Raw genomic sequence first — 25,836 nt, forward strand, 5'->3', positions numbered from 1 at the left:
TTTCTTTCGTTTGTCTGAGATAGATTCCCACCTTTTGTGTCGAGGGAATTTGGGAGGAATATGTGTGGTTAATAAGAATGTTTGGTTTTTATCTTCTCGCTCCATCTATCGATCGATCTTTGGATCCATCTTTGGCTCCACCTGCCCATCCATCGCCAATCCTTCACCATGTTCACCTTTCAATCTCGTGCTTCTTCGTGCCCTGTTGATCCTGTAATTTGCCCTTAAAACCTCCCCCTCCCTGTTTTTCCATTCCAAGTCACAGATTACCCCCATCACGAGTCCACATGTCATGCATCACCATTGCTTCAAAGCAATGGACCATAAATTACCATTCGGCTTGTACAAATGACTCTTAAGAGGATGTTCAGTGCTTGAACAGTGGAAAGTAAATGTAATCGTTATTTCAATTCATGCAAAAACCCCATTTGGACACAATGGAGGTGATTATTAGCCCTGCAGTGGTCTCTTGTTTTGTTTGTTCACTTGGAAAACAACACATTTGGAACTGCAGGATCATTAACCTGCAGCTGTTGCAGCTGATATCATGTGGTTCAGCATCAGCGTGAGCATTCCTGAAACAACATTAACTTGACCTTCATGGTGAAAGAAGGTCGAAAGAGTGCAATCGTGCACTTCCCGGAGCAACAACTCATTAGATTGATTTCCGGGATGAGAGGATGTGGAAGACATTGAACCAGGGACATTGAAGCAGTCTTTCTGAGCATCTCAATCTACCAGGCATCTTGATCTACTGAGAGTTCGACCTACTGAGAGATCGACCGACCGAGCATTTGATCTTCCAGGTATTCGATCCACCGAACATCTTGATCTACTAGGTGTTCGACCCATCAGGCATCCTGATCTACAGAGTGTTTTATCTGCCAAGTGTTTGATCCACAGAGCATCTTGACCAACCGGGTGTTTGAGTCATCAAACATTTTGATGTAATGGGTGTTCAACCCCGTCAAGCATCTTGACCCAGAGAGCATTCGACCCATCGAGCATTTTGATATACCATGCATTTGATCTACCAGGCATTTGATCCACCGAGCATCTTGATACACCAAGCATTCAACCCATCAAGCATTTGATCTACTGGACATTCGAATAATCAAGCTTTCTTTACCATGAGTCCTTTGGCTAAGCCTGCGCTCAAGTTTGCCTGTTCGGACTGTGAGAGCCATCAAGGGGAAGCTTATACGAGTCTGCGTGCATCTGAGTAAGGTGGGGAGGAGCCGTACCCATGCTCTTGTGTGCATCTTATCTACTTTTCTTTCTCTCTACATTTTTCCGGTTGTGATTCTGATTGCCACAAAATTTTTGTGTGTAGATTATTAAGTAAGATTGTAGAAGGGGCTCATAAGTGTCGAGGAAACGAGTTCTGCTCTGTGTATCTGTTCTATTTGCTGTACATACATGCCACGTCAATTCCTCCCATCGTGTATGTGTTGTACACTCACAAAAACCCTGCATTTGTGCTTTGCCATTCTTTGTGAATAAAATATTTGCTGTATATACGTGTCATACTAATTTCCCACATATCCTCATGAATAAATAAACCCGTACATGCTTTCTTCCAGCCTATCTTTTCACTATTGGTTACACACAGTCCACACCAGTGTTAGCCAGGAAGTTTTACCCCAACTGTTTTGCTCCATTAAGTAGCCAGCACTGCACTATCTATTCTGCTCGGCAGCAATCCGAGTGCACAATGAGGGCATGAGCCTCGGTTGGGCCATGCTGCCCCAAGGTTAACGGTGCTAGACGAACAGGAGGAACACTGGGAGATTTGGATGTCTGATTGACGTTCGTGGTTGCTTCACAACCTGCTCCTGGCCGTGAAATTATCCATGGTATGTCTGCCTGCAGGATCAGACATCGGGAGGGGTTCAAGGAGCTTCTACTCATGGCGAACCCCGAACCCTGGGTCATAACAATATGTGTGTGTGTGTGTGTGTGTGTGTGTGTGTGTGTGTGTGTGTGTGTGTGTGTGTGTGTGTGTGTGTGTGTGTGTCAGACTGTGTGTGGTGTCAGTATAACACAGCGTGTTCCTGCTAGTTGATAATAATCAGATAATGCATGTTTTAAACTTCCCTTCCTCTCTGCATCACTTAGTGTAACACTAACACACACACACACACACACACACACACACACACACACACACACACACACACACACACACACACACACACACACACACACACACACACACGCAGTTCATTGAGGATATTGTTCATATATCACATGGAGAACAAGGATATTACAACACATCAGTGTATTTCTCCATCAATTATGAGGACAATTGATAGACAATGGGAAAATCAACAAAGTATAATTATGGTATTTTGAGCCTGGGATCTCCACATCACAAGTCACATGCTCAGATGGAAATGCACTTGCTGGGGAGTCCAACATTAAATATGAAATTGCAAATTCACAAGTATTGTCATCATTTGCTCGAAAAGACTAAAAGACAGCTCAGTTTGTAGCATGCTTGTCCGGCCATGTGATATTTTGTTTTTCTATATGAAAGCTTTCACCAAAAAGAGGCACATGCTGTTGGTGAAGAAAGAACATGGTTTTGTAACAAAACGCGTCATGACAATGTACATCGGAGATGCGACCGACCATGAGAACAAGACTGATATCTGGTTCATCAAATCTGTGCAGAAGGAAGGGCCACACGTGGAGGTTTTGCACAGCTCCACCAACTGGTGGAAACTCCACGAGTACTGTCACCACCGAGTGCAAGCCAACAGCAGGTACCCACTGCACGTACTCTACAAAGACAGCACGCGTCCTGCCGCACAACAACATGCAAAACATGAAAATGAGCGAAAATATTTCAAGATATACTTTGCCACTGTCACTGCGACCTCAATCACAGTCACAATCTGCACAATCACATCCACCAATGTCACAAACCAGAACATTGAGCACTGTTTGCAATCTCTTCTGCAACCACCATTCCTTTCACCATTGTTATTGTAATCATCAACAAGACCATCAACTGGAACGGCACTCGGTAGAGCGCATACCTCCACCAGGCTGAACACTTTATGTTTTGTAAATCTGTACCTGAACCAAAATCGAATTGGCTTGTTCTTGTCACCTACCCAACTCATCCATCAAGTTAGCCAACAGTCACTTACACCTTCATCAACAGCTCCACCACATCATAACGTTTAACATTTCTGTCACCACCAGTCAAAATCTCTGCAATTAACATCTCAAGCACTTCTGTCATTTCAGGTAGCACGATAGCTCAATTGACAGTATGCTTGCCAGCCAGCTGTTGAATATCTCTTTGATCCCTGACAAGGTCAAAACTATGTAAAAACTAATACGGTAGAGCAGTGGTAGCAAGGGATGCACGGCCTTGCACTGATTCTAATTCATCCTTTAACTCTGGCTTACCAATCATCGATCCAGTTGTTTCTCTCCAGCTCACTCAGTATACTCTGGCTCTCGGACCTCGTGCTGGATAATGGATGAATGTATCCTCCACACCCATATGTGCACAGTATCCCATAGTGCCACACACTGTGACACACAGCATACATTTTGGCCATATTACCATCAGTCCTTTCTCCTGAAAAACGTAAAGGACTGCTTATGTGGTCATTCAAGCAATATAATTGATGTCACTGTTACTACAACCAATCACTATGGTGTCGATAATAAATATTCTTCCACAGCAAATGTAAAAATATTGAACAATCTGAATTTTTTTCAAAAGTCAAGTCTCATGGAGGACCTCGAACACAGAATGGATCAGGACGTAACAGAACAAAAGGAACAGCAGAAATAAAGGGGCGAAACACACTAACAGCAGGGATGAGGGACAAAATAGAGGGAGACTTGGATGAATAAGGGATGTGTGGGAAGTCTGAGGTGGAAGGGAGACTGCACGGGGTGGACAAGATGGACACAGAAGGAATCTCTCAGGAAGGAAAAACTATAAACTTGGAAAGAGATGGGGTTTGGGGATGAGTGAGTGGGATTAATGGTGGTAGAAAAGATCATGGTTTTGCCTGGGGGATGATCTGAGATGGTGGTAAACAGCTGTCTTGAATGTCTGGAGGGAAGAATGAGATTGAAGAGAATGTGGAAGTTGGTTCTACAGGTGAGAGAAATGAGGAACAAATGAGTGGAGGTGAGCAGTCAGGTCAGGTAAGGGAGCATGCTTCGGAGCAGCACGTCATTGCATCCACTTTTCACCGGTACTCCAGAAGCCTCTGTCTGCCCATCCCCCAGGAAGATGCCTGGCCCATCCTCATCTCCATGAGATGCTGATCAACCTGCTGCAAGGACGAGGCACGTGGTCAGCCCATTGACTTCCTCCACTCACGAGGCTCCCTCGCTGAGAGAATTTGGTGAGCAGGATCAACATCAGGAAAATGAGCCACATGTCGATACGGCTGCAGCTGATGCTCACAGACAATGCAGGGAACAAATCTCATTTGAGTCTCTCTCAGCAACCACTTGTTGGACACAAAGTCTGACCAGCAATAGCCAAAGATTCTCCAAAGAGACCTGGTACCAAAGGAATTAAGTTGCCACCTCAGATCCCTGGTCAGAGTCCAAGTCTCACATCCGTAGAGCAAGACTGAAAGCACCAAGGACCTGAAGACTCAGACTTTCGTCCTCCTGCACAGCACCACACCCCATGATCCAGTGAATCCATGACTCCCCAGGCCTGACCCAGACATATAGTAACCTCTGGAAAACAGCCAGCAGAGAGATGAATATAACTGCCAAGGTATGTAAATCTCTCCGTGACCTTAACATCCTTACCACAAACAGGTACAAAACAAGATAGCAACATCCAAGATGTCATTGAAAGCTTGGATCTCAGTTTTGACCCAGGAAACCCATCATCCCCGCAGCTCCAATTCCTCATTCAGCACCTCAAGGGCCCCAAACTTCGAATCCTCATTCAGCACTTCGAAGGCCCCCAAAACTATATCTAGAGTCTCTGTAAAGATGACTGCATCATATGCGAAATCAAGGTTAGAGATCTTGACATTCCCAAACGATGCTACGCAGCTTGATCTCTCCGACATCATCCCCGGAATCAAGTCCATACAAGTGCTGAAAAGTGTGGGGGCCACTCCACACCCCTGAAGAACTCCAGTAACAACTGGAAGTAAATCAGAGATGGTAACACCACATCTCACAGCACTCTCAGTGGCAGAATATAGTTCAGATGTCAGATCGATCAGTTTTGGTGGCACCCCACCAAGACCAAGAATCCTCCAGAGGGCATCCTGATTAATTGGATCGAATGCTTTGTTGCAGAGATCGACATAGGCTGCAAGTAGCCACTACCAAAACTCTCATCTGCATTTGGTGAGGAACCTAAGAACGAGGATACGGTCAATCATTGACCTCTTTGGTGGAAAGCCTGATTGCTCTGGATGCTGGTGCTCAAGCAGATGGTGGTGAACCCTGTCAATAATTATCTGAGCAAAGACCTTGCCCGGCACTGAGAGCAGCGTCAGCCCTCGGGAGTTGTTGCAGTCCTGGTGATCACACTTCCTTTTCCAGAGAGAACAACAAGGCCCCTCTTCCAGTCAGTTGGGATGATGCCTGTGTTCCAGGCAGAGCACAGAATTGCATGCAACTACACGAGTACAGCATTTCCATCAGCCTTGAGAGGTTTAGCATGGATGCCACAGATCCCAGGAGTTTAACCCCATTTCAAACGGTTCACGGCAGCCTGTGTTTCCATAAACGAAGGTGGATCACAGTTGATTGGAGGGTCAGCAATCGGGATAGTAACACCCCTAACATCCAACTTGACAGCTGGTGGAATAGCCTGGCCACGCAAAGTAACCGGTCCAGCGGGCGTTCACTTCGGACTTCTCTGTCAAGAGCCCACCACGCTCTGCTCTAACTACAGTACAGCGAGGGATGTGCTTGAAGGAACGTAATGCATGAATTCCCCTGTGAACAGGCCAAGAATCACTTGACCAAAGGTGATGCTCTACCCCCTCACAGATTCCTCACACATAGGGCTCCTTGTCCACCCTTCGTGCATGTACAGTTTTCCGTCTCAGCTCCCTGAACAGCTCAGCTCTGGCATTCAGCATGGCCCTGCGACTCTGGTCAATGTTATCCAGTGTCACTTGATAGACAAATTCCTCTTCGCCCTGTGGTGAGTTCCAAGACATCCACCGGCCATATCAAGGACAGTGGTCATGAAGGTACTCCACAACTCTTCAGAATCCCACAAAGCACCCAGACCCCTCAAATCTCCACTCAGCCTGTTCACAATCTCCTCAGCTACCATCTCATCCTTGAGTTTGCCAACCTCCAGTCTCGCCTGGGACAGTACAATTCTCCCGGATTTAAGCTGAAACTTCAGGGTTGCTACCACAAGCCTGTGGTCGGTATTAAGGAAATGAGCACTCCAGCTGACCCTGCGGTTCTGTATCATCCTCCAGTGACCATCAATGAGCACATGGTCAAAATCCTTTGCCACACCACCAGTGTTAGAATACCAAGTCCAACGATGAGCCTGTGGGCGTTGAAACCATGAACCAACCACCCCAAGTCCATGACTTCTTGCAAAGTCAAGGAACTTAGTGCGAATCTGGTTCACATTTCCACACCCATGGGGACCAACACGTTGCATAACCACCCCTATCAGTTCCAGTCGATGCATTGAAATCCCCTAAGACTGGAAGAGTATCTCACCTGGGACACTGATCAACCACAGACTCAAGCGTGGCATAGAATGCGTCCTTCACGATGAAATCACTTGCTCAGTCAGAGCATATGCAGAGACCAGGGAAATGACACCCAAGGAGTGACAAATCCTTTGTCTCATAATGCACGCATTGACTGGTGTTACCTTAATTATTATTGGAGTCAGCTTATTGGACACAGCTATGGCAATTCCTTGGGCATGGTAACCATCAGAGCGACCAGACCAATAGTAGGTGTAACCACCCACCATGATCTCAGCGCAATATTGTCTCTGAACCTCAGAGAGTGCTGCAATACTGATGTCCAAACGCTTGAACTCATTTGATAACAGAGACAGGTGATCATCCTCTCTTTGGGATAGGACATTCCAGGCACCCACCCGAAGGGACCGCCTCAGGTTAACCCATGGAGACTGCCATCTGGTAAACGATACCTCAGCACCACCCCCAACACACACTTCTGCAATCTAACCCAGGAAGGTTACCCTGTGGTTTTCCTCCTATCATCAAAGAGTGAGGGTCCCGAAGGCTTTGCTCAATCTCATCATAAGGCGAACTGCTATGAGGAGGGCAGCTGCACAGGAGGTACTCCCACGGATTGGGTTTTCATATTTGTTTGCGTTTTTGTTTTTCAGAGTGAAGGGTTTTATGGTGGCCGGAGTGCAAATTCTGCTACCAACCTCCCCCCAAAGAAGTAACCCAACTGCTGCAGGAGGACATCCACAGACACAGTTGGGCACTAGATATGGATGGCTGTTGGCTCACAAGGAGCTCCTCCGCCCTTTGACAGGTTTTGTTTTTAATCCTGCTGGGTGTCCATATCCATCCACCCTCCTCACCAGGAAACCTGGTGGGGGAGATGGTTTAGTCACCAACAACCAGACCATGGATCGGCTAGTACAGGTTTACATGGTACCTGTAGCAAGTCACAGATCTGATCTGTCCTGACCTGTCAATAAAGCAGTGATTGTGTGATTGTGAATGATGTTCCACAATTATTTTGAATTATGTTCAATCTTTCGTGATTTCTTGATTGTATAACATTGTGAAAACTCACACAAAAGCGTTAGTGCTCTCTCTGTTTGGATGGCATGGGAAAAAATGTCGGTCCCACCCAATACATACAAAACTAAAGTTGCAGTGTCTTCTCCAAAAAGTCACTTAGGCTACATATGAGAGCCTAACTGGTATGTTCAGCTGATTGTCTAGGCAGGGATCACTTGTCAGTACTCCAGACCATGGCAAAAACAAAATAAACCAATGTCACCCGCAGGGTGACCCGTATCTTGCCAAAAGGTGACCACGTGTGGCTTCTTTAAGGTCACACTGAGGTGAACAGAGCTGCTCTCCACCAGGAGCGACTCCTTGAGGAATATCTGCCCACGAGAGATTCCGATGAGAATCGTTCTACAGAGTAACCATGAAAAATATGCGTTTGCCTCATAACGTCACCAAATGACGTCATAATGTCTCAAGCTTGACATATCTAGAAAGCACTCATCGAGGTGTTCAATTTGAGGTACTACACGATTTGAGGTACTTCCTAAAACTTGAAAATTTGACCTTGGGGTCAAATATGTTTGACCTCAGGTGCTAACCATGAAGGTCAAGGCCAATCGCCACCAAAAATTAATCAGCTGAGCGCCAGACCATGTACTATATTCCCATGAAGTTTGAAGACGATCCGATCAAAATAACTCAAAAAATAACTGTGCTCTGCAGATTTTTTTATATGTGATTACAGACAAACAAACAAACAAACAAACAAAACAAAAACATACAAGCTGACTAACATATCTTGCAAAAACTTCGTTTTGGCAAGATAAAGCAAAAAACCGAGATCGGTCAAAACCGGGAAATCTCTGGAAAAGAAAGTTAGTTACTCGATATCAAACACACACACACACACACACACACACACACACACACACACACACACACACACACACACACACACACACACACACACACACACACACACACACACACACACACACACACACACACACACACACACACACACACACTTTTCTAGGGACAACCATGTTATTTAAAGAAAGATGTCGGGATGGTTTCACATGATCATTTCTACCTTGTTTACCTACTTTTTGGAGTAACATCCCTTCATTATTTTGCAGTTTTGAAAATGTTTTCATTACTTGTGATATGTGACGCAACTCTGGTCATGGTGTTTTTGCTTGGTTTTCCATGAAATACGTACATGCGATCTTGGGAACAAACACAGAGGAATAGCTCTCCACAGGGCAGTGCCATTACCCATCATCTAACAGCGAAAGGTGTGCAATGGTCTTTTTTTTTTAATAGACAAACCGAGCGGCCTCCAATTTGAACACCACTGGGCAACTGTATCTTTACAGAAAAACAAATGCACTAGTTTTGTTTCAGAATACCAATTATACAGACCTTGAGGTGCTGGCAGTGTACTCCCACAAAGTGCTCGAGTTTCCAGTCACTTCACTCCATCCAACTGCATAGGGTGACACGTCTTCAACTGCATGAAGCAAAATGCAACTGGAACTTGTCCAATCGTCATGCAAATTGCACTGCCCTGAGAAACAATGAGTCTTTCAAATTGTTCTCACTCATACAGTACCTACAAAAAATAGTACACAATATGATCAATCAAATGCAACAATTCCATACATTTTTACTTTTAGCAGATAATACTAAAATGGATCAAATGTGTCTGTCCAAGGTTGGTGCTAAAGCTAAAGTATGTGGGCATAATTCTGTACATATGGTTCTTCTTCGTTCACGTGCCATACAAGGCTGCAGGATAGCAACATTGACGGTGTGATCGTGCCACTGATACAATGCCCTCTGCTGGTTGGGGCAGGAATTTTGGATTTGTTCAGGGTGCTGGCAATAGCTCACCTACTCTTCGCGAAGAACACCATGTGATCTTTAATGTTCACCAACGAATTCTAGCACACGGGACGCCCGTTTAACGTCCGTACGAGGGACGGCACACACACACACTGATGAATCACCCTGCCTGTGAAACACCAGGATGACAGTTTTCATCCGGGTCAGGATTTTAACCCAGGCTAGTCAGCTCAGGGGTGAGTGCGTACCTCGAGGCCACCCTGTCAGCCCTGTAGATATTGTTGATTATATGTTCCAAATCGACCATCGTTCCTTTTCCCTCTTAGAAATATGACACACAGTACATTGTTGGACACCACTTAGGAAATTATGAAGTGGTACAATCTCCTGTAATTATTGCTGAAAAAAAAATTATATTTAAGGAGGAAGCAGAGGCAGTGAAGTAGGAAGATTTGTCGGAAATCATGATTATTACTTTGACTGTTCATTATTATCAAAGGTGACTGAATTGTAGGATGCACATGAATTCTTCCGAAACACTTTAAACCAAGATATTTTAAAAAAATAAACATGAAAACCAAAAGATTGTATGGTTAGTGCTCGAATCTGGATAATAATTGTCAAGGATCATAAAAATCTGGACAAGGATGGCTGGAGATTTGCACACAATTAGAAGAAATACAAATGCCAAACCGGTGAGTCACAAAATTAAAAACAAGTACATTGCAAATGCGAATATGATGTTATAAAATAATTATTATACGATTTGGAATATCATTTGCTGAACTCACTTTTGACATTATTAGGTTTTATTATTAGGTTCGACATTATCAGACATACATGGTTTTTTTCATGAATTTTTTCATATGACCCCCACCCTTCCTCCTCATCCTCCCACCCAATGATGAAATGAAACAGCATCACAATAAAGTGAAACGCATCGTGAGATTCTTAGGATAATTGTGAAATCAAAATATCATTACATTCACTGAGGTGAGAACGGGGAGAGTTCGTTTTTAGAATTAAGGAATAGACCCCTGTTTACATTCATTGTAAGAATACAGAATTTCTACCCATGTATTAAGTGCCTGTATAGGGATTGTTCTGTTGTTGTTCTGTTTTGTGCACCGCTGGGAGACGTTGTTGTACCCAGTAATGTCTCGGGAATGTTAAGGTGTCTTGTCTATTTGTTTTCCCAAGTCAAACTTGTCGTATGCTGGGCAAGAGAGATAAGCATTGCGGTTCATTCCATGGCATGTCCAACTAACCCCCCCTGCTCTTGGGGTCCTGAGCCATCGGAGGAACCACCAGCCTCCCACGTGAGCACCCCTGAATGGTGACATGCCGTTGAACTGCACAGCTCAGTGGCTACTTCACTGATTGGAATAGATCCAGCATTGGCTGATTGATCAAGGCGCTGTTGCGAGGCCAGGGGACGGTCATTGATTGGGGGGGGGGGGGGTGGGCCGGATGGCAAAGCTTAAAGGGGCGGTTGAGGTGGAGTAAAGGGTGTGGTCACGGCTGTGGGAGCAGTGAATGGCAGGGAAGAAAACGAAGATCTACAGCGAGCAGAGAGGGACCCTCTCAGAGTGGCTGTGCACTTAACCATACAGCACATCCGCCTGCTGTGTGAGCTGCCACTCCTATGGACGTTATTGCCTGCTCATTCTCCATGTCTCTCATCCTGTTTTGTGCGGATGCTGTAGGCCCTTAGTGTTCTTTCTTTCATTTTGTTGTTAAGTGTATTTTTACAATTAACACCACAGAGGGGTTCAGACCAAAACCAAGGGGAATGGACAGGGTTGTTAAATAGTAGCTGTGAGGAGGTCATTGATGAAAAGAAGAAAGAGGGAGGGTCCAATGAAAAAACCCTGAGGGATACCAGAAATTATGTAGTGGGATCTTGAAGGATACCCACACATTGGGATCTTCGCTTGGAGCCCTTTGTGCCAAACTCAGTCAAAAGCTTTGCTTATGTTCAGTGCAAAAACTCGACTTTCTCCGAAGTACTTGAGAGCTGAAGAGCGTTCGTTGGCAAAGTATGCCAGGAGGACACTCCTAGACCTGTCCTTGTGGAAGCCATATTCAATATTCATGGTGATTAAAGGGAAAGTATGCCTGGTGTTGGCTTAATGGTTAGGGTGGTGGGCTTGGGATCCTAGGATCCTGAGTTCAAGTCCCACTCAGTTGTTGAATTAATACGAGGTGGGGTTGACTCTGCCTGTCATCCTTCTGAGGTCGTCAAAATGAGTACCAGCTTGCTGGTATCTTGTGTCGGAGTGGCGACCTGTCCAGGATTGTGCCCAATAGCCAAGGAGACTGCTTATGCAGCACCAATGCTCTGCACAGAGTATGGGTCCCAATGGATGGATGGATGGATGGATGGATGGAAGGGAGAGTATGATTTGTGGTGAGTTAAAAGTTGTTCATTGATGAGAAATTTCATGACTTTGGAGATATTAGAGGACAAGGTGATTACACAGTAATTGAAGGGATCAGATATGTTGCCCTTCTTTGGGACAGGCCAGACATCGGTGTGCTTCGAAGAGTTTGGGTAAATATCGGTATATTTATTTATCATAAAAGCCTGTCGGTCTTTAGTCCCAAGATCTGTTCCGTGTTTACATAATCTCATCTGCTTTCAATAAATTATTCGTATTTTGAATGACCATGCATCCCTTTTGATTACACGTTGTTCTGCGCTGTGTAAAACCATTGAAGTAGATTGGATAATTCCTGGGAGTTTAATTGAGTTAATTGTAATTCTTATAACCAGCAGTTAAAGACATCCAATGCCACTTAGGGTACCCGGGTGTTAAATTCGGGGTACCTTAAAAGTAGCCACATAGGAGTATGCAACGTGTAACAGGGTGGGTGTCACAGAGTATAATTCACCAGGAGCTGATCGAATCTGTCGCAAACGAGGTGTTCCCAGCACGATCTTCATGCCTTGCATCGTGGAGGGACTATCATAAATTTCCATTAACAGAACATCACCCAACCACTGCCACAGCTCATGAGCCCTGCACAATGAAAGGTCGATAACCATTATGGCTCGCCAACCGTTTTTATATCAAGTTTCAAACAATCATCTTGCAGCAAGTTTTGATAAGGGGTGCCTAATTAACACAACTATTATTGGATTGAAGGTAAACCACATCTTTGAATAAAATCGGCAGAATACTTCACAAACAAGGTCTCACCATCTGATGTCAGAAAAATGGCAGCTCATGTTGTGGGCATTGAGCAGGCTTTGTCGCGTGACTCGATGAATCACTGCAGCGTGGTTTCTGTACTCCAGGTCCCAGTGATTTACCAAGAGCACAAGCAGGAGGAAGATGAAGTAAACTGCTCCGGCCTGTCAATAAAATATAAAGGTTGTACAGTTTCACATATTCATTCCAGAATATAGGATAGGGTGTACAATGCAGGATAAACTAGACAAAGTGATTAATCGGGATGAAGCAGGTAAGATAGAAACAAAGAGTGATGATAGATAATAAGCATGGGTTACCCTGAGCAGTCGGTGCAGAGAACGTAGTTTGGAAGCCTCGACCTTTGCCTGAAGCAGTCCGTATCCCAGTGGGGCTCGCACCTTGCACGCGGTATCTTGTGAGGGGACAACCAGTGGTTCCTCCACGAGACCTCTATCGACATAAGGGTCCAATGGCCGAACCAGCAAAGCCTGATAAAGAGCTATCCCCAGGACCTGCATGCACCAGGTGGCAAAGTACAAAGAAATACAAGCAAAATTAGCCAAAGGCCGTTTGGCTTGTCACGCCTGTGTTGTATTTCACACTCACACCTTCCTGTAGGTATGACTTTATAATCATCGAACTAACCCCAAACGTAATTTGGCCATTGTGCTGGCTCACAATGACCTACTTTTTTCAAAAGGGGGAAGGGATGACCTGCTTTACATCCCTAAACGAAGGATTGTATCCTCTGAGATGTGTTGTTTCCGTATTGTCATGCCCTCTGATTCTAACGGTAGTTTTTCGTTGATTTTGATCTCATCAGGGATGAAACCCAGACTAAGCTCAATAGCAATTGGTTGCTACAAACTGAGCTATCACTCCACTTGTTGTTTATGACGTATAAGAAAAATAAAGAGCAATGAAAATGATATGCTTGGGTATTATATATTTGCAGTTTCTATCATTTTATTTATTAATGGCTCAAAAATGTGTTTTTATTCCATAGTAAAAAAAAATTCGGGTGGTAGTGTTGTTTACACATTGCAAGCTACTGTTTCATGTGGATGCCATGAATGCATAATGTTATATGGCCCTCTACTACACCTTAAACCATGGGACAGGTAGATGTCACATTTAAGTAATGAAATAAATAAATATGGAGAGAGTGGAGAAGGTAAATTTTATATAAATAAATAAATAATTCCAGGTAGTATCGGTGATGGTAAAGTGTATATAAATAATTCAAGGTGGTCAGTTGGCAGTGAAGATGATAATGTACACAAATAAATAAATACTTCAAAAGTTGTGTTGGTGGATCCCATTGTGTGCTGCTTTTTTGGCTGCTGATTGCATCATTGTTTTGGGGCGCGGCTATCCGCTGATGCAGTGCCCCTATTACCAGTATACTGGTGCTCATTTTGCCGACCTCGGAATGATGACAGGCTGAGTCAACCCCCTGGTGTTAAGTCAGTGGCAGACAGGGCTCGAACTCAGGACCCTGGGATCCCAAGCCACCATCCTAACTGCTAAGCCAACACCAGGCTTGTGTTGGTGGTGGAGATGGTAAAGTGTATATAAATAAAATAAAATAAATTCAAGGTGGTATGTTGGTAGTGGTGAAGGTAAAGTGTATATAAATAAATAATTCAGAATTATGTGTTGGTAGTGAAGATGGTACAATATACATAAACTTGCAGGGGCACGTGGAAATTCCATGGAAAGCAAAATGCGACTTTAAGCCCTCAACTCCCTCCACACCCCTCTCACAAACCCAAGTCCTCAACGTCCACCTCCGAAAACCAAGTCCTCACCGACCCCCTCTCAACCATCCATCCATCCATTGGGACCACACTGTACAGAGTGCCGGTGCTGCCGAAGCAGACTCCTGGGCTATTGAGCACAATCCTGGATGGGTTGCCACTCCGAAACAGGATACTCCAATGGCTCAATCATCCCAGCAAGCTGGTACTCATTTTGACGACCTTGGAAGGATGACAGGCTGAGTCAACCCCACCTGGTATTAATTCAACAGCAGAGTGGGATTTGAACTCAGGACCCTCTCAACCCAAAGGCATCAATCCTCTCCCATTTGATCTCAGGGCCCTCTCAACCATAAGGCATCAATCCCCTCCCCAGTCCAAGCCTTCAAAACCCTCCCCACATGTCATGGTCACCTGTCTTGTGTATACATTACCAACTAAGGAAGTGGATGCCTGAGGCGTCTTTGCCTTCACATAGCAGCGAGTGACAATATGGCGGCTGTAATATTGAAAGAGCTGTCTTCAAACCACCTCACCACACAAAGTCCTCAACCACACATTTTTTTTTTTTTTTTTTTTTTTTGTATACCTTGGTCGAGGCTCGTATGAGAGCTAACACACAACTCACAGCAAGGAGGCATGAGACAAGAGGGGCGGGAGTGGAAGGGACAAAACATTGGGGAACAGACACAGGTGAACTGTGGAAGGGAGAGGGATGGGGATGGGACGGGGAACATGGCGAGGGGAAGATGGACATTAAAGGGACTTTCAGGAAGGAAAGCAGGAGAATTGAAGGAAGTGGGCTTGGGTGGATTATCGGGGGTAGAAAAGATCGAGGATTTGGATGGGGGAAGATAAGAGGTGGTGGTGAACAGCTGTTTTGAAAGCCTGGAGGGAAGAATGGGAAAGAATAGAGTGAGGAAGTTTATTCCAAAGGCGGGAAAAAAGAGGAATGAAAGAGTGAAGATGAGCAGTGATTCGTGATTTTGGTAGTTTTACCAGAAGGCGGTTGTTGGCGGACCTTGAGCGCCCTGTGGAAATGTGGTTGGGACAAATCGCAGAGAGAGCAGGGGGGGCAAGGCTGGAGAGGAGTCGGTAGAAGACAGAAAGACCACCGACCAACCTGCGGTGATTGAGTGAGAGGCCCAAAGACTCAGCTTCATTGCGGGAGATGCCAATGATCTTAAAATCCCTGGTTTCGACAGCGTGAAGTCGAGAAAGGTGGGAGGCAGGAGCACCAGCCCAGAGGGGAGAGCAGTACTCCATCAGGCTACGGACAAAAGCTTTGTAAGTGGTCAGGAGCTCAAGAGGGCCGAGGAAGGACTTTGCACGATGGAGGATTCCCAGTCGGCGACTGGCTTTTGAGGCAAGGTTGGAAATGTGACTTTCCCAGGAAAGGTCATGGCAGATAGTGAGACCCAGAAGCTTGAAAGAAAAGACTTCTTCCAGAGGATTGTTGAGAAAGTGGATGGGGGGGTTTTGTAAACGGTCCTTTCGAAGAGACATAGTGAGAGTGTGAGATTTGTCTGGATTGAAAGACATGTTCCACGTGTTGGACCAGTTTGTGATTTTATCCAGATCTGCAGTGAGTGAAGAAGCTGCTGCTTGCCGGTCTGAGGGATGACAGATGGCACGGCAGAGGGTTGAGTCATCGGCAAAGAGAAATAGAGGATTTTCCAGAGAGTCCGAGAGATCATTGATGAAAACCAGAAAAAGAACAGGGCCCAGAACGCTACCTTGAGGAACTCCAGCCTGCACAGGAAGAGGGGATGAAAGAACTCCATTTAGGGCCACACGTTGACTGCGACAGGAGAGGAAGTCTGCGAGCCATGAGTGGAGATGGCCTTGAATACCATGGGCAGAGAGTTTGGTGAGTAGGGCAGGGTGCCAGACTGTGTCAAAAGCACGTGATATGTCCAGGGATACGGCTCGGATTTCCTGTCTGGCATTGAGGACCTCCATCCATTGATGGGAGAGCAGTAGCAGCATATCTAGGGTAGAGTGACCTGGTCTGAAACCAAATTGATGATTGGAAATCAAGCCATTGGAGAAGAGGAAGGATTTCATGTCTGAAGCGATGATGGATTCCATAACCTTGCTGATGATTGGGAGAAGGCTGATTGGTCTATAGTTACAGGGATCTGTTTTTGCACCTTTTTATGCAGGGCAGTGATGTTAGCAGATTTCCAAGCAGATGGCAGATGACCTTGGGAAAATGAGAGGGTGAATAGAACAGAGAGAGGGTGAGCAAGAGCAGAAGAGCAGGCTTTGAGGACACGTGGGCTGATGCCGTCTGGACCGGTTGCAGAACCCTCCTTCTCATAACACCCTCCTTCTCCTTGCACATAACACCCTCCTTCTCCTTTATTCCCATTCTTCCAAGCAAAAGGGCAAATTGTTATATCATCATTACATATTGATTCATTACCTCATTGAAATAGTGGAATATTGCGCTCTTCATGCCATTAACTGTATTCACGGAAAGTGTGATCTAAACAGGTAGTGAATGTCCGAAAGGTCATGGTTTATTATTGTCGGTCGTTTATCTTTCCGTATAATTTTTATCTCACCTGGAACGTAGTTCTAGGATGGCTCGTCCTCTGTCCGTCAGTCCGTCCGTCCATCCATCCACAAATACTTGCAACTTCTTCTCTGAAGCTACACATAGGATTTCAATGAAATTTTACAACAACATTCATCACCGTGTATGTATCAAAGTTTGTTCAGGCATGGACCTGTCCTTGTGGAAGGACAACAACAAAAAAACAACATCGGACCCTAAGGGGGTCTACAGGGGTAGACCAAAGTTTGTTCATGGCATTAAAAAAAATCTAAAAAAAATCTGGTTATGAGAGGGTCTACAGAGGGAGTTTTTGGGGGTGGTGCCCCCAACCCCCCCCTAAATAAGTATTTGCTTTATCACAAACGAAGCACACAGTTCTGATGAAACTTCACTACAAACTACAACTTTCCACAAACATGATGTACCAAAGTTTGTTCACAGCATTAAAAAAATCGGGGTCTGAGAGAGTCTATGGAGGGAATTTATGGGGGCATTGCCCCCCCCCCCCAAATAGGTATTTATTTTCCTATCAGAAACGACACACACAGTTCCGATGAAACTTCACGACAACCTTCCCCATGATGTACCAAAGTTTGTTCATGACATTAGAAAATCGGGGTCTAGGGAGGTGTAAGGAGGGGTTGCCCCCCCCCCCCCAAATATGTATTCACTTTCTGCTCTGAAACCACGCACACAATTTCGATGAAACTTGACCACAACCTTTATCACCAATGATGTACCAAAGTTTGTTCATGGCATTAAAAAAAATAAAATCCAAAATTATTTACTTTCTTTTCCAGTATATATCTTGTGGGTTATCCGTGCCTACCAGTGGTTGCCTGGTTATCGTATCCAGCCACTACCAGGTGAACATCCAGGGGTATTGCCCCTATGCTTACATAAGTGATTATGAGTATCCTAATTGCGTTAATAAATTTGTATTAATAAATGATCGTAAATTAATATTTTTTTGAAGCATCTGAAAAATGCATCGAAGTTACAATTGTGGGTGGAGTCAGGGCAGCTGTCCAACCAATCGGTGTGAAGGATTGTTACAGACAAACACACTCATAGGCACACATGAGCAAGCGCATTCTTATACAAGATAGATAAGTAAATAATGGAAGGCAGTGTGTTGGGAGCAGTGATGGTAAAGTGCATAACACACAAAAAAATTAACAAACAAATAAATAATTAAAAGTAGAATGTTGGTAGTAATACTCAAAAGCATATAAATAAATAATTAAAAGTGGAATGAAGGCAGTAATACTCAAAGGCATCTAAATAAATAAATAATTAAAAGTGGAATAAAGGTAGTAATACTCAAAGGCATATAAATAAATAATTAAAAGTGGAATGAAGGTAGTAATACTCAAAGGCATATAAATAAATAATTAAAAGTGGAATGAAGGTTGCAATACTCAAAGGCATATAAATAAATAATTAAAAGTGGAATGAAGGTGGTAACACTCAAAGGCATATAAATAAATAATTAAAAGTGGAATGAAGGGAGCAATACTCAAAGGCATATAAATAAATAATTAAAAGTGGAATGAAGGTGGTAACACTCAAAGGCATATAAATAAATAATTAAAAGTGGAATGAAGGGAGCAATACTCAAAGGCATATAAATAAATAATTAAAAGTGTAATGTCAGTAGTAATACTCAAAGGCATATAAATAAATAATTAAAAGTGTAATGAAGGTAGCAATACTCAAAGGCATATAAATAAATAATTAAAAGTGGAATGTAGGAAGTAATACTCAAAGGCATATAAATAAATAATTAAAAGTGGAATGAAGGGAGTAATACTCAAAGGCATATAAATAAATAATTAAAAGTGGAAGAAGGTAGCAATACTCAAAGGCATATAAATAAATAATTAAAAGTGGAATGTAGGTAGTAATACCCAAAGGCATATAAATAAATAATTAAAAGTGGAATGAAAGTAGTAATACTCAAAGGCATATAAATAAATAATTTAAAATGAAATCTATGAAGTAATACTCAAAGGCATATAAATAAATAATTAAAAGTGGAATGTAGGTAGTTATACTCAAAGGCATATAAATAAATAAAAGTGGAAGAAGGTTGCAATACTCAAAGGCATATAAATAAATAATTAAAAGTGGAATGTTGGTCGTAATACTCAAAGGCATATAAATAAATAATTAAAAGTGGAATGTTGGTCGTAATACTCAAAGGCATATAAATAAATAATTAAAAGTGGAATGAAGGTAGTAATACTCAAAGGCATATAAATAAATAATTAAAAGTGGAATGAAGGTTGTAATACTGAAAGGCATATAAATAAATAATTAAAAGTAGAATCTGTGCAGTAATACTCAAAGGCATATAAATAAATAATTAAAAATGAAATCTATGAAGTAATACTCAAAGGCATATAAATAAATAATTAAAAGTGGAATGTAGGTAGTTATACTCAAAGGCATATAAATAAATAATTAAAAATGAAATCTATGAAGTAATACTCAAAGGCATATAAATAAATAATTAAAAGTGGAATGTAGGTAGTTATACTCAAAGGCATATAAATAAATAATTAAAAGTGGAATGAAGGGAGTAATACTCAAAGGCAGATAAATAAATAATTAAAAGTGGAATGAAGGTAGCAATACTCAAAGGCATATAATAAATAATTAAAAGTGGAATGTATGTAATAATACTCAAAGGCATATAAATAATTAATTAAAAGTGGAATATAGGTAGTAATACTCAAAGGCATATAAATAAATAATTAAAAGTGGAATATGTAATAATACTCAAAGGCATATAAATAAATAATTAAAAGTGGAATGTAGGTAGTAATACTCAAAGGCATATACATAAATAATTAAAAGTGGAATGTCGGTCGTAATACTCAAAGGTATATAAATAAATAATTAAAAGTGGAATGATGGTTGTAATACTCAAAGGAATATAAATAAATAATTAAAAGTGGAATGAAGGGAGTAATACTCAAAGGCATATAAATAAATAATTAAAAGTGGAATGAAGGTAGCAATACTCAAAGGCATATAATAAATAATTAAAAGTGGAATCTATGTAATAATACTCAAAGGCATATAAATAATTAATTAAAAGTGGAATGTAGGTAGTAATACTCAAAGGCATATAAATAAATAATTAAAAGTGGAATGTAGGAAGTAATACTCAAAGGCATATAAATAAATAATTAAAAGTGGAATGTAGGTAGTAATACTCAAAGGCATATACATAAATAATTAAAAGTGGAATGTAGGTAGTTATACTCAAAGGCATATAAATAAATAATTAAAAGTGGAATGTAGGTAGTTATACTCAAAGGCATATAAATAAATAATTAAAAGTGGAATGTAGGTAGTTATACTCAAAGTCATGTAAATAAATAATTAAAAGTGGAAGAAGGTAGCAATACTCAAAGGCATATAAATAAATAATTAAAAGTGGAATGTTGGTCGTAATACTCAAAGGTATATAAATAAATAATTAAAAGTGGAATGATGGTTGTAATACTCAAAGGAATATAAATAAATAATTAAAAGTGGAATGTAGGTAGTAATACTCAAAGGCATATAAATAAATAATTAAAAGTGGAATCTATGTAATAATACTCAAAGGCATATAAATAAATAATTAAACGTGGAATGTAGGTAGTAATACTCAAAGGCATATAAATAAATAATTAAAAGTGGAATCTATGTAATAATACTCAAAGACATATAAATAATTAATTAAAAGTGGAATGTAGGTAGTAATACTCAAAGGCATATAAATAAATAATTAAAAGTGGAATCTATGTAATAATACTCAAAGGCATATAAATAAATAATTAAAAGTGGAATGTAGGTAGTAATACTCAAAGGCATATACATAAATAATTAAAAGTGGAATGTAGGTAGTTATACTCAAAGGCATGTAAATAAATAATTAAAAGTGGAAGAAGGTAGCAATACTCAAAGGCATATAAATAAATAATTAAAAGTGGAATGTTGGTCGTAATACTCAAAGGTATATAAATAAATAATTAAAAGTGGAATGTAGGTAGTTATACTCAAAGGCATGTAAATAAATAATTAAAAGTGGAAGAAGGTAGCAATACTCAAAGGCATATAAATAAATAATTAAAAGTGGAATGTTGGTCGTAATACTCAAAGGTATATAAATAAATAATTAAAAGTGGAATGATGGTTGTAATACTCAAAGGAATATAAATAAATAATTAAAAGTGGAATGAAGGGAGTAATACTCAAAGGCAGATAAATAAATAATTAAAAGTGGAATGAAGGTAGCAATACTCAAAGGCATATAATAAATAATTAAAAGTGGAATCTATGTAATAATACTCAAAGGCATATAAATAATTAATTAAAAGTGGAATGTAGGTAGTAATACTCAAAGGCATATACATAAATAATTAAAAGTGGAATGTCGGTAGTGCAGATGGTAAAATGTATATAAATAAATAATGCTTCCCAAAAGCATATACAAACAATCCTGTACTGTTCTCTCCTGTAGATTAAAATTTTTCCCCAAAATTCGTTAACAAAATCGTGTGTCCCATGACCTTTTGGCTCCGATTCCAAAATAATTTGACTTGCCTCATACTCAAATATTACTGCATACATATGAAGAATGTGAAATAATCTGTACAGTCGTTTTCGAGTATAGGCTCAGGACGGACGGACTGATAGGACCCAAAATATAATCCCCAAACGGAGCTGACACCTCGTTGACGGTTTCCAAATTCTGCAAAAAAATAGAGCTGAGCCTCTGCCACAGTGTATGTGTCTAAGCCCTGCCTCCCTCCTTCCTTCAATTTTAAGCCTTGGCCATGGTACTTCTGTGTTTGTGTAGAATTTTCCTTCGCTAGCAGCCAATCGGTGCGGCCCATGAGCAGGATGCGGGTTCATCTCGAGGCCATTTGACAGGCCGGTAAACGAGCCCATGAATCAAACTGTCTTGGTGATGTGGAATTTTACTCACTCACGGACCAATGGGCAAACACCATAGATCATCAACTGTCACACTGCGCCGACCAATGGGCGCATGCCACGAATGTCTGATGGGCCCCATGGGACGTAATAACAGCATGCACACCACATGTTGGGCTGTTTTTCTTCTTCTGTTCTCGGGCCCTGGTTGGTTGGTGGCTCACTGCTGTCCGTTGTTGGAGAGTTCCTGGTGGTTCGGGTTCGTGGCTCAAGTCGTGGTTCATAAGAAGCTAGTGTACTGGGAATATTGTTGACACTGGCATGCAAGGCACATCCAGGACAAGCCCTGCACCACAATTATACACACCTGAACGAGGACTTACACTGTGTCAAATCCAACCGACACAGGATAGATTGCCATCCTGATGATAGGAAACTTTTGTGAGATTTAAGCTGTGGAGGGATCACTGGAGTGTCTCTCATCATCTGAAAGCCGAAGGTGTTCTACTGCCCTCCTAATATTAGGTGGTACAACACCACCAAGCACAAATAGACAGCTGGCATTGGTTGGTTTCAGATGTCTAGTAATAGAACGACAGCTCAAGTTCAGTTCAGCTTCTTGGCATGGGTTGATCGTTCCCAAATTGGGAATGCATATTCGACTATGGAAAACCAGGGAGCAAATATGGTTGATCAAATTGTTGTTGGGTTTGCTCCCCACTTGGAATTCACCAACTTTCTGAGGAGTGCATTATGGGTACTGGCTTTTGCTTTCAGTTTACTAACATGGGCATTGTACATCAGGGAACAATATGTTGTCACACCGAGGTCGACAGAATTTGTGTTTACGAGTATTTTGGGAGGAGGAATCTCATTCTTCCTTCCAGGTCTTCAAGACAGCTGTTTACCACCATCTCAGATCATCCCCCATCCAAAATCATGATCTTTTCTACCGCCATTGACCCACCCCACCCCCCAAGCCCACCTCTTTCCAATTTTCCAGTATTTCCTTCCTGAGTTTCCGTCTGTATCCATCTTGTCCATCCCATGTGTCCTCCCCTCTCCCTCATTTGTCCAAGTCTCCCTCTATGTTTTGTCCTTCAACTCTGCTGTTGGTGTCCCCCCTCTTTCTGTTGTTCCTTCTGTTTTGTTGCATCCTGATCCATTCTGTGTTCTAGTTTATCCATGAGCCTTGACTTTGTATACAAAAAATAAAATAAATAAATAGTGGCACAAGTCAAAACTAAAACTGCCTCAAAATACAAATAAATACCCCACTGTATGGTGAACAAAGTGAATAACTTGTAAAATCGTTTCTTTGAAAAACAGTTGGCAGTGTAAGCACCTTGAGAGGCTCAAGTGCAAAAAATGAAGTGAGGAAGGAGATTGCACAGGAGATGAGCCACATGAGGGCAACGGTCGGTGAGAATGCCAGGCCATAAAATGCTGCCATGAAGAAACATGTGACCAGAACGAGCAGGTTGAATGCATGTGCTGCATAAATGCAGCCATACGGTAATGGAGCTTTCCTCCTTGTGTCTGCCACTGCTGCTAAAAACAAACAAGAAGAGGTTCAACAATGTGTTAGGGAGGTGAATTTCCTCCCTCCTCCCTCCCCCCACCCTCACCTCCATTCATCCCCTTCTCAGACTCCATAAGCTCCAAATATTCCCATTAACTCTCTGTCCCCTCCCAGCCTTCATTCTTTTCTCTCCACACTCCTCTCACACTCTCAATCATCCTTTCACTCTCTTATCATTCCATCCACTCTTCAAATTATTTATATGAAGAACCCTGAAAATTTTGTAAGCATAGCTCTTGAATTGTAACATGTCTGGTGGAGAAGGTCTCTTCGTGTAGACTCCATCATTCCAGCACCAAAGAGGTGTTTCACACAAGGTTCTGTCTGATTCACAAGACCATCCTTGACCCCTCACCTTAACCATCAAGTCATGCTACATTGATAGTTTGATCTAGTACATCATAAATGCAGCCATAAGGTGATGGCATATTTTTTGATACTTGTGTGGAATATTCCAAAGAGCTATCATATTATACAAACGTAACGTTTCACTTACCAGTGTCTTTTGAGGAAATTGAGCCAACCTTGAGCTTTGAAGAATGTGATCCTGGTTCGCTGAAATGATCTTGTTTCTCGAAAACATCTTGTTCACCTTTTGCCACATCCTCTGCACCTGACTGTCTCTCTTTTAATGCACAGGTGGTCATGTCTTGTACAAGATCTTCACCTGATAGTAAGGGTTGGAAAACGTGAGGTCGGTTTGACAAATAAATAGCAAGGAAGAAATAACAAGAGTGAGAATTGCTTTGCTATACATGTCTCTGACTGATGTGACATTTTTTAAGTCCAAAAAGGGCATAATTTTGAAAAATTGACAAAATGCCCTGAAACTCAAACTTGTTCTGTAAATTATAATAAAGCCATGTCCCAAGTTTTAGTTGAATATGTTGAAGGAAATGGGGGGAAAAAAAGTTTGAAATACTCCAGGTGGGACAGACGGAGAGTAAACCTATTGTCCCCTCCAGTGAAACTGGTAGGGGACCAACAAGGCTGAAACAATAGCTGGTAAAAGAAAAAAAAGTAAGACGAGTAAATCGATACCAATAAATGTCACTGTGTGTTAGTCCGTCCGTCGGTCAGTCCGTCTCCTCCACATTTCCAAAACCATGAAACCGAGCAGCCCCAAACCTTGCATGCATACTAAGGGAACTCCAGGGTAGTGCTTGAGTGATAATTGGGTGTTTGCGTTAATTTAAACACCCCTTCTGAAGATAATTAATGGTATTATTTAATTATCCTTTATCAAGGCTCATCATTGGTCACCTCACTGTCCTTCTCTGGGGTCTTAATTCACCATTTCTTTTTTTTCGGCCTGCTCAACAATGCCTTGACTTGGAACAGGCCGCAACAGTTTCTTAATGATAAAGTTTTTTTCACTTTCATCACTCATATCATCTCATCCGAATTTCAAAATGTGAACTTCTTTATTGACTTCAGCAGCAGTTTCGACTGTAAAAAAAAAGGTGCTCATTTGTCCAATTTGGACATTGCTTGAGATTCCGGCCGTCTCCGGGTGCATGGTGTTTATATGACCGATTGGCGATCGCTAATCGCTTGCAAAGCAAGCCGTTGTTTATCAACCATTTCGTTGGAGTGCTGGCTTGAGTGCTAAAGCCACTTAGCAAGCGATGTACAATATTGTTGCGGTATTCGCGCCCGCCGGCGTGCTGACGGCCACGTAACTCGAATCGCGGCACGTCGCCCACCGGACGGACAATCCAGTCGTGACCCTCTCGGACTAACGCCGGGAACCAGTCACGGGTGGACCTTTCGGTCTCACCGCGATCGAGCCAATCAGCCCCCGCGTGGGATAGGGTTGCTCGCCAAATTCGACCTACCTAAGTACCCACGCGGAGGGTAGACCGGGCGATCGCACCTCGCCGCAGGTCGACTTCGGACACGGGCCACTTAAGCGACCCGTTCCGTACTATCAGAATAACCGAGCGGTGTTATCGTCGACCTCGACGGTTCGATTAATTATCGGGCGTATTCATCCCACTACCAACCCTTTACGTGAAGCAAGATGGGGATTCAATAGAGGAAAAGACGAAGCGAAGCGGGAAACAGTTCAACACAAAGCACATTTATTCGCGGCACACGGGAGCACACATATACAATTCCACCAAATGCACACAGAAAAGACACAATGTAATTTACACAAAAAGCAAATGTAAAAGCGAAAACACAATGCAGAGCTAATACCGACTACCGAGCACACGGCAACACTTATACA

At 42.3% G+C, this 25,836-nt stretch overlaps 1 protein-coding gene across 5 annotated transcripts in view; it reads right to left on the bottom strand.

Moving 5' to 3' along the window:
• Positions 1 to 25,836, bottom strand: part of PKD1 (polycystin 1, transient receptor potential channel interacting) — a 173,349-nt gene that overhangs the window by 39,306 nt on the left and 108,207 nt on the right. For all 5 annotated transcript variants that reach the window (XM_085858410.1, XM_085858407.1, XM_085858408.1 and 2 more), the window contains 8 exons: positions 24,100 to 24,270; positions 23,367 to 23,572; positions 13,081 to 13,275; positions 12,770 to 12,924; positions 12,462 to 12,589; positions 9,144 to 9,288; positions 3,424 to 3,549; positions 2,635 to 2,806 (listed from right to left, as the gene is read on the bottom strand). In XM_085858410.1, the coding sequence (XP_085714536.1) occupies positions 2,635 to 2,806; positions 3,424 to 3,549; positions 9,144 to 9,288; positions 12,462 to 12,589; positions 12,770 to 12,924; positions 13,081 to 13,275; positions 23,367 to 23,572; positions 24,100 to 24,270 (1,298 nt within the window). The remainder of the gene's footprint in view (positions 1 to 2,634; positions 2,807 to 3,423; positions 3,550 to 9,143; positions 9,289 to 12,461; positions 12,590 to 12,769; positions 12,925 to 13,080; positions 13,276 to 23,366; positions 23,573 to 24,099; positions 24,271 to 25,836) is intronic.

Source organism: Eptatretus burgeri, chromosome 15 (assembly GCF_056783735.1).
Source record: "Eptatretus burgeri isolate ZD-2024b chromosome 15, Ebu_testis_v1, whole genome shotgun sequence".
NCBI lineage: Eukaryota > Metazoa > Chordata > Myxini > Myxiniformes > Myxinidae > Eptatretus > Eptatretus burgeri.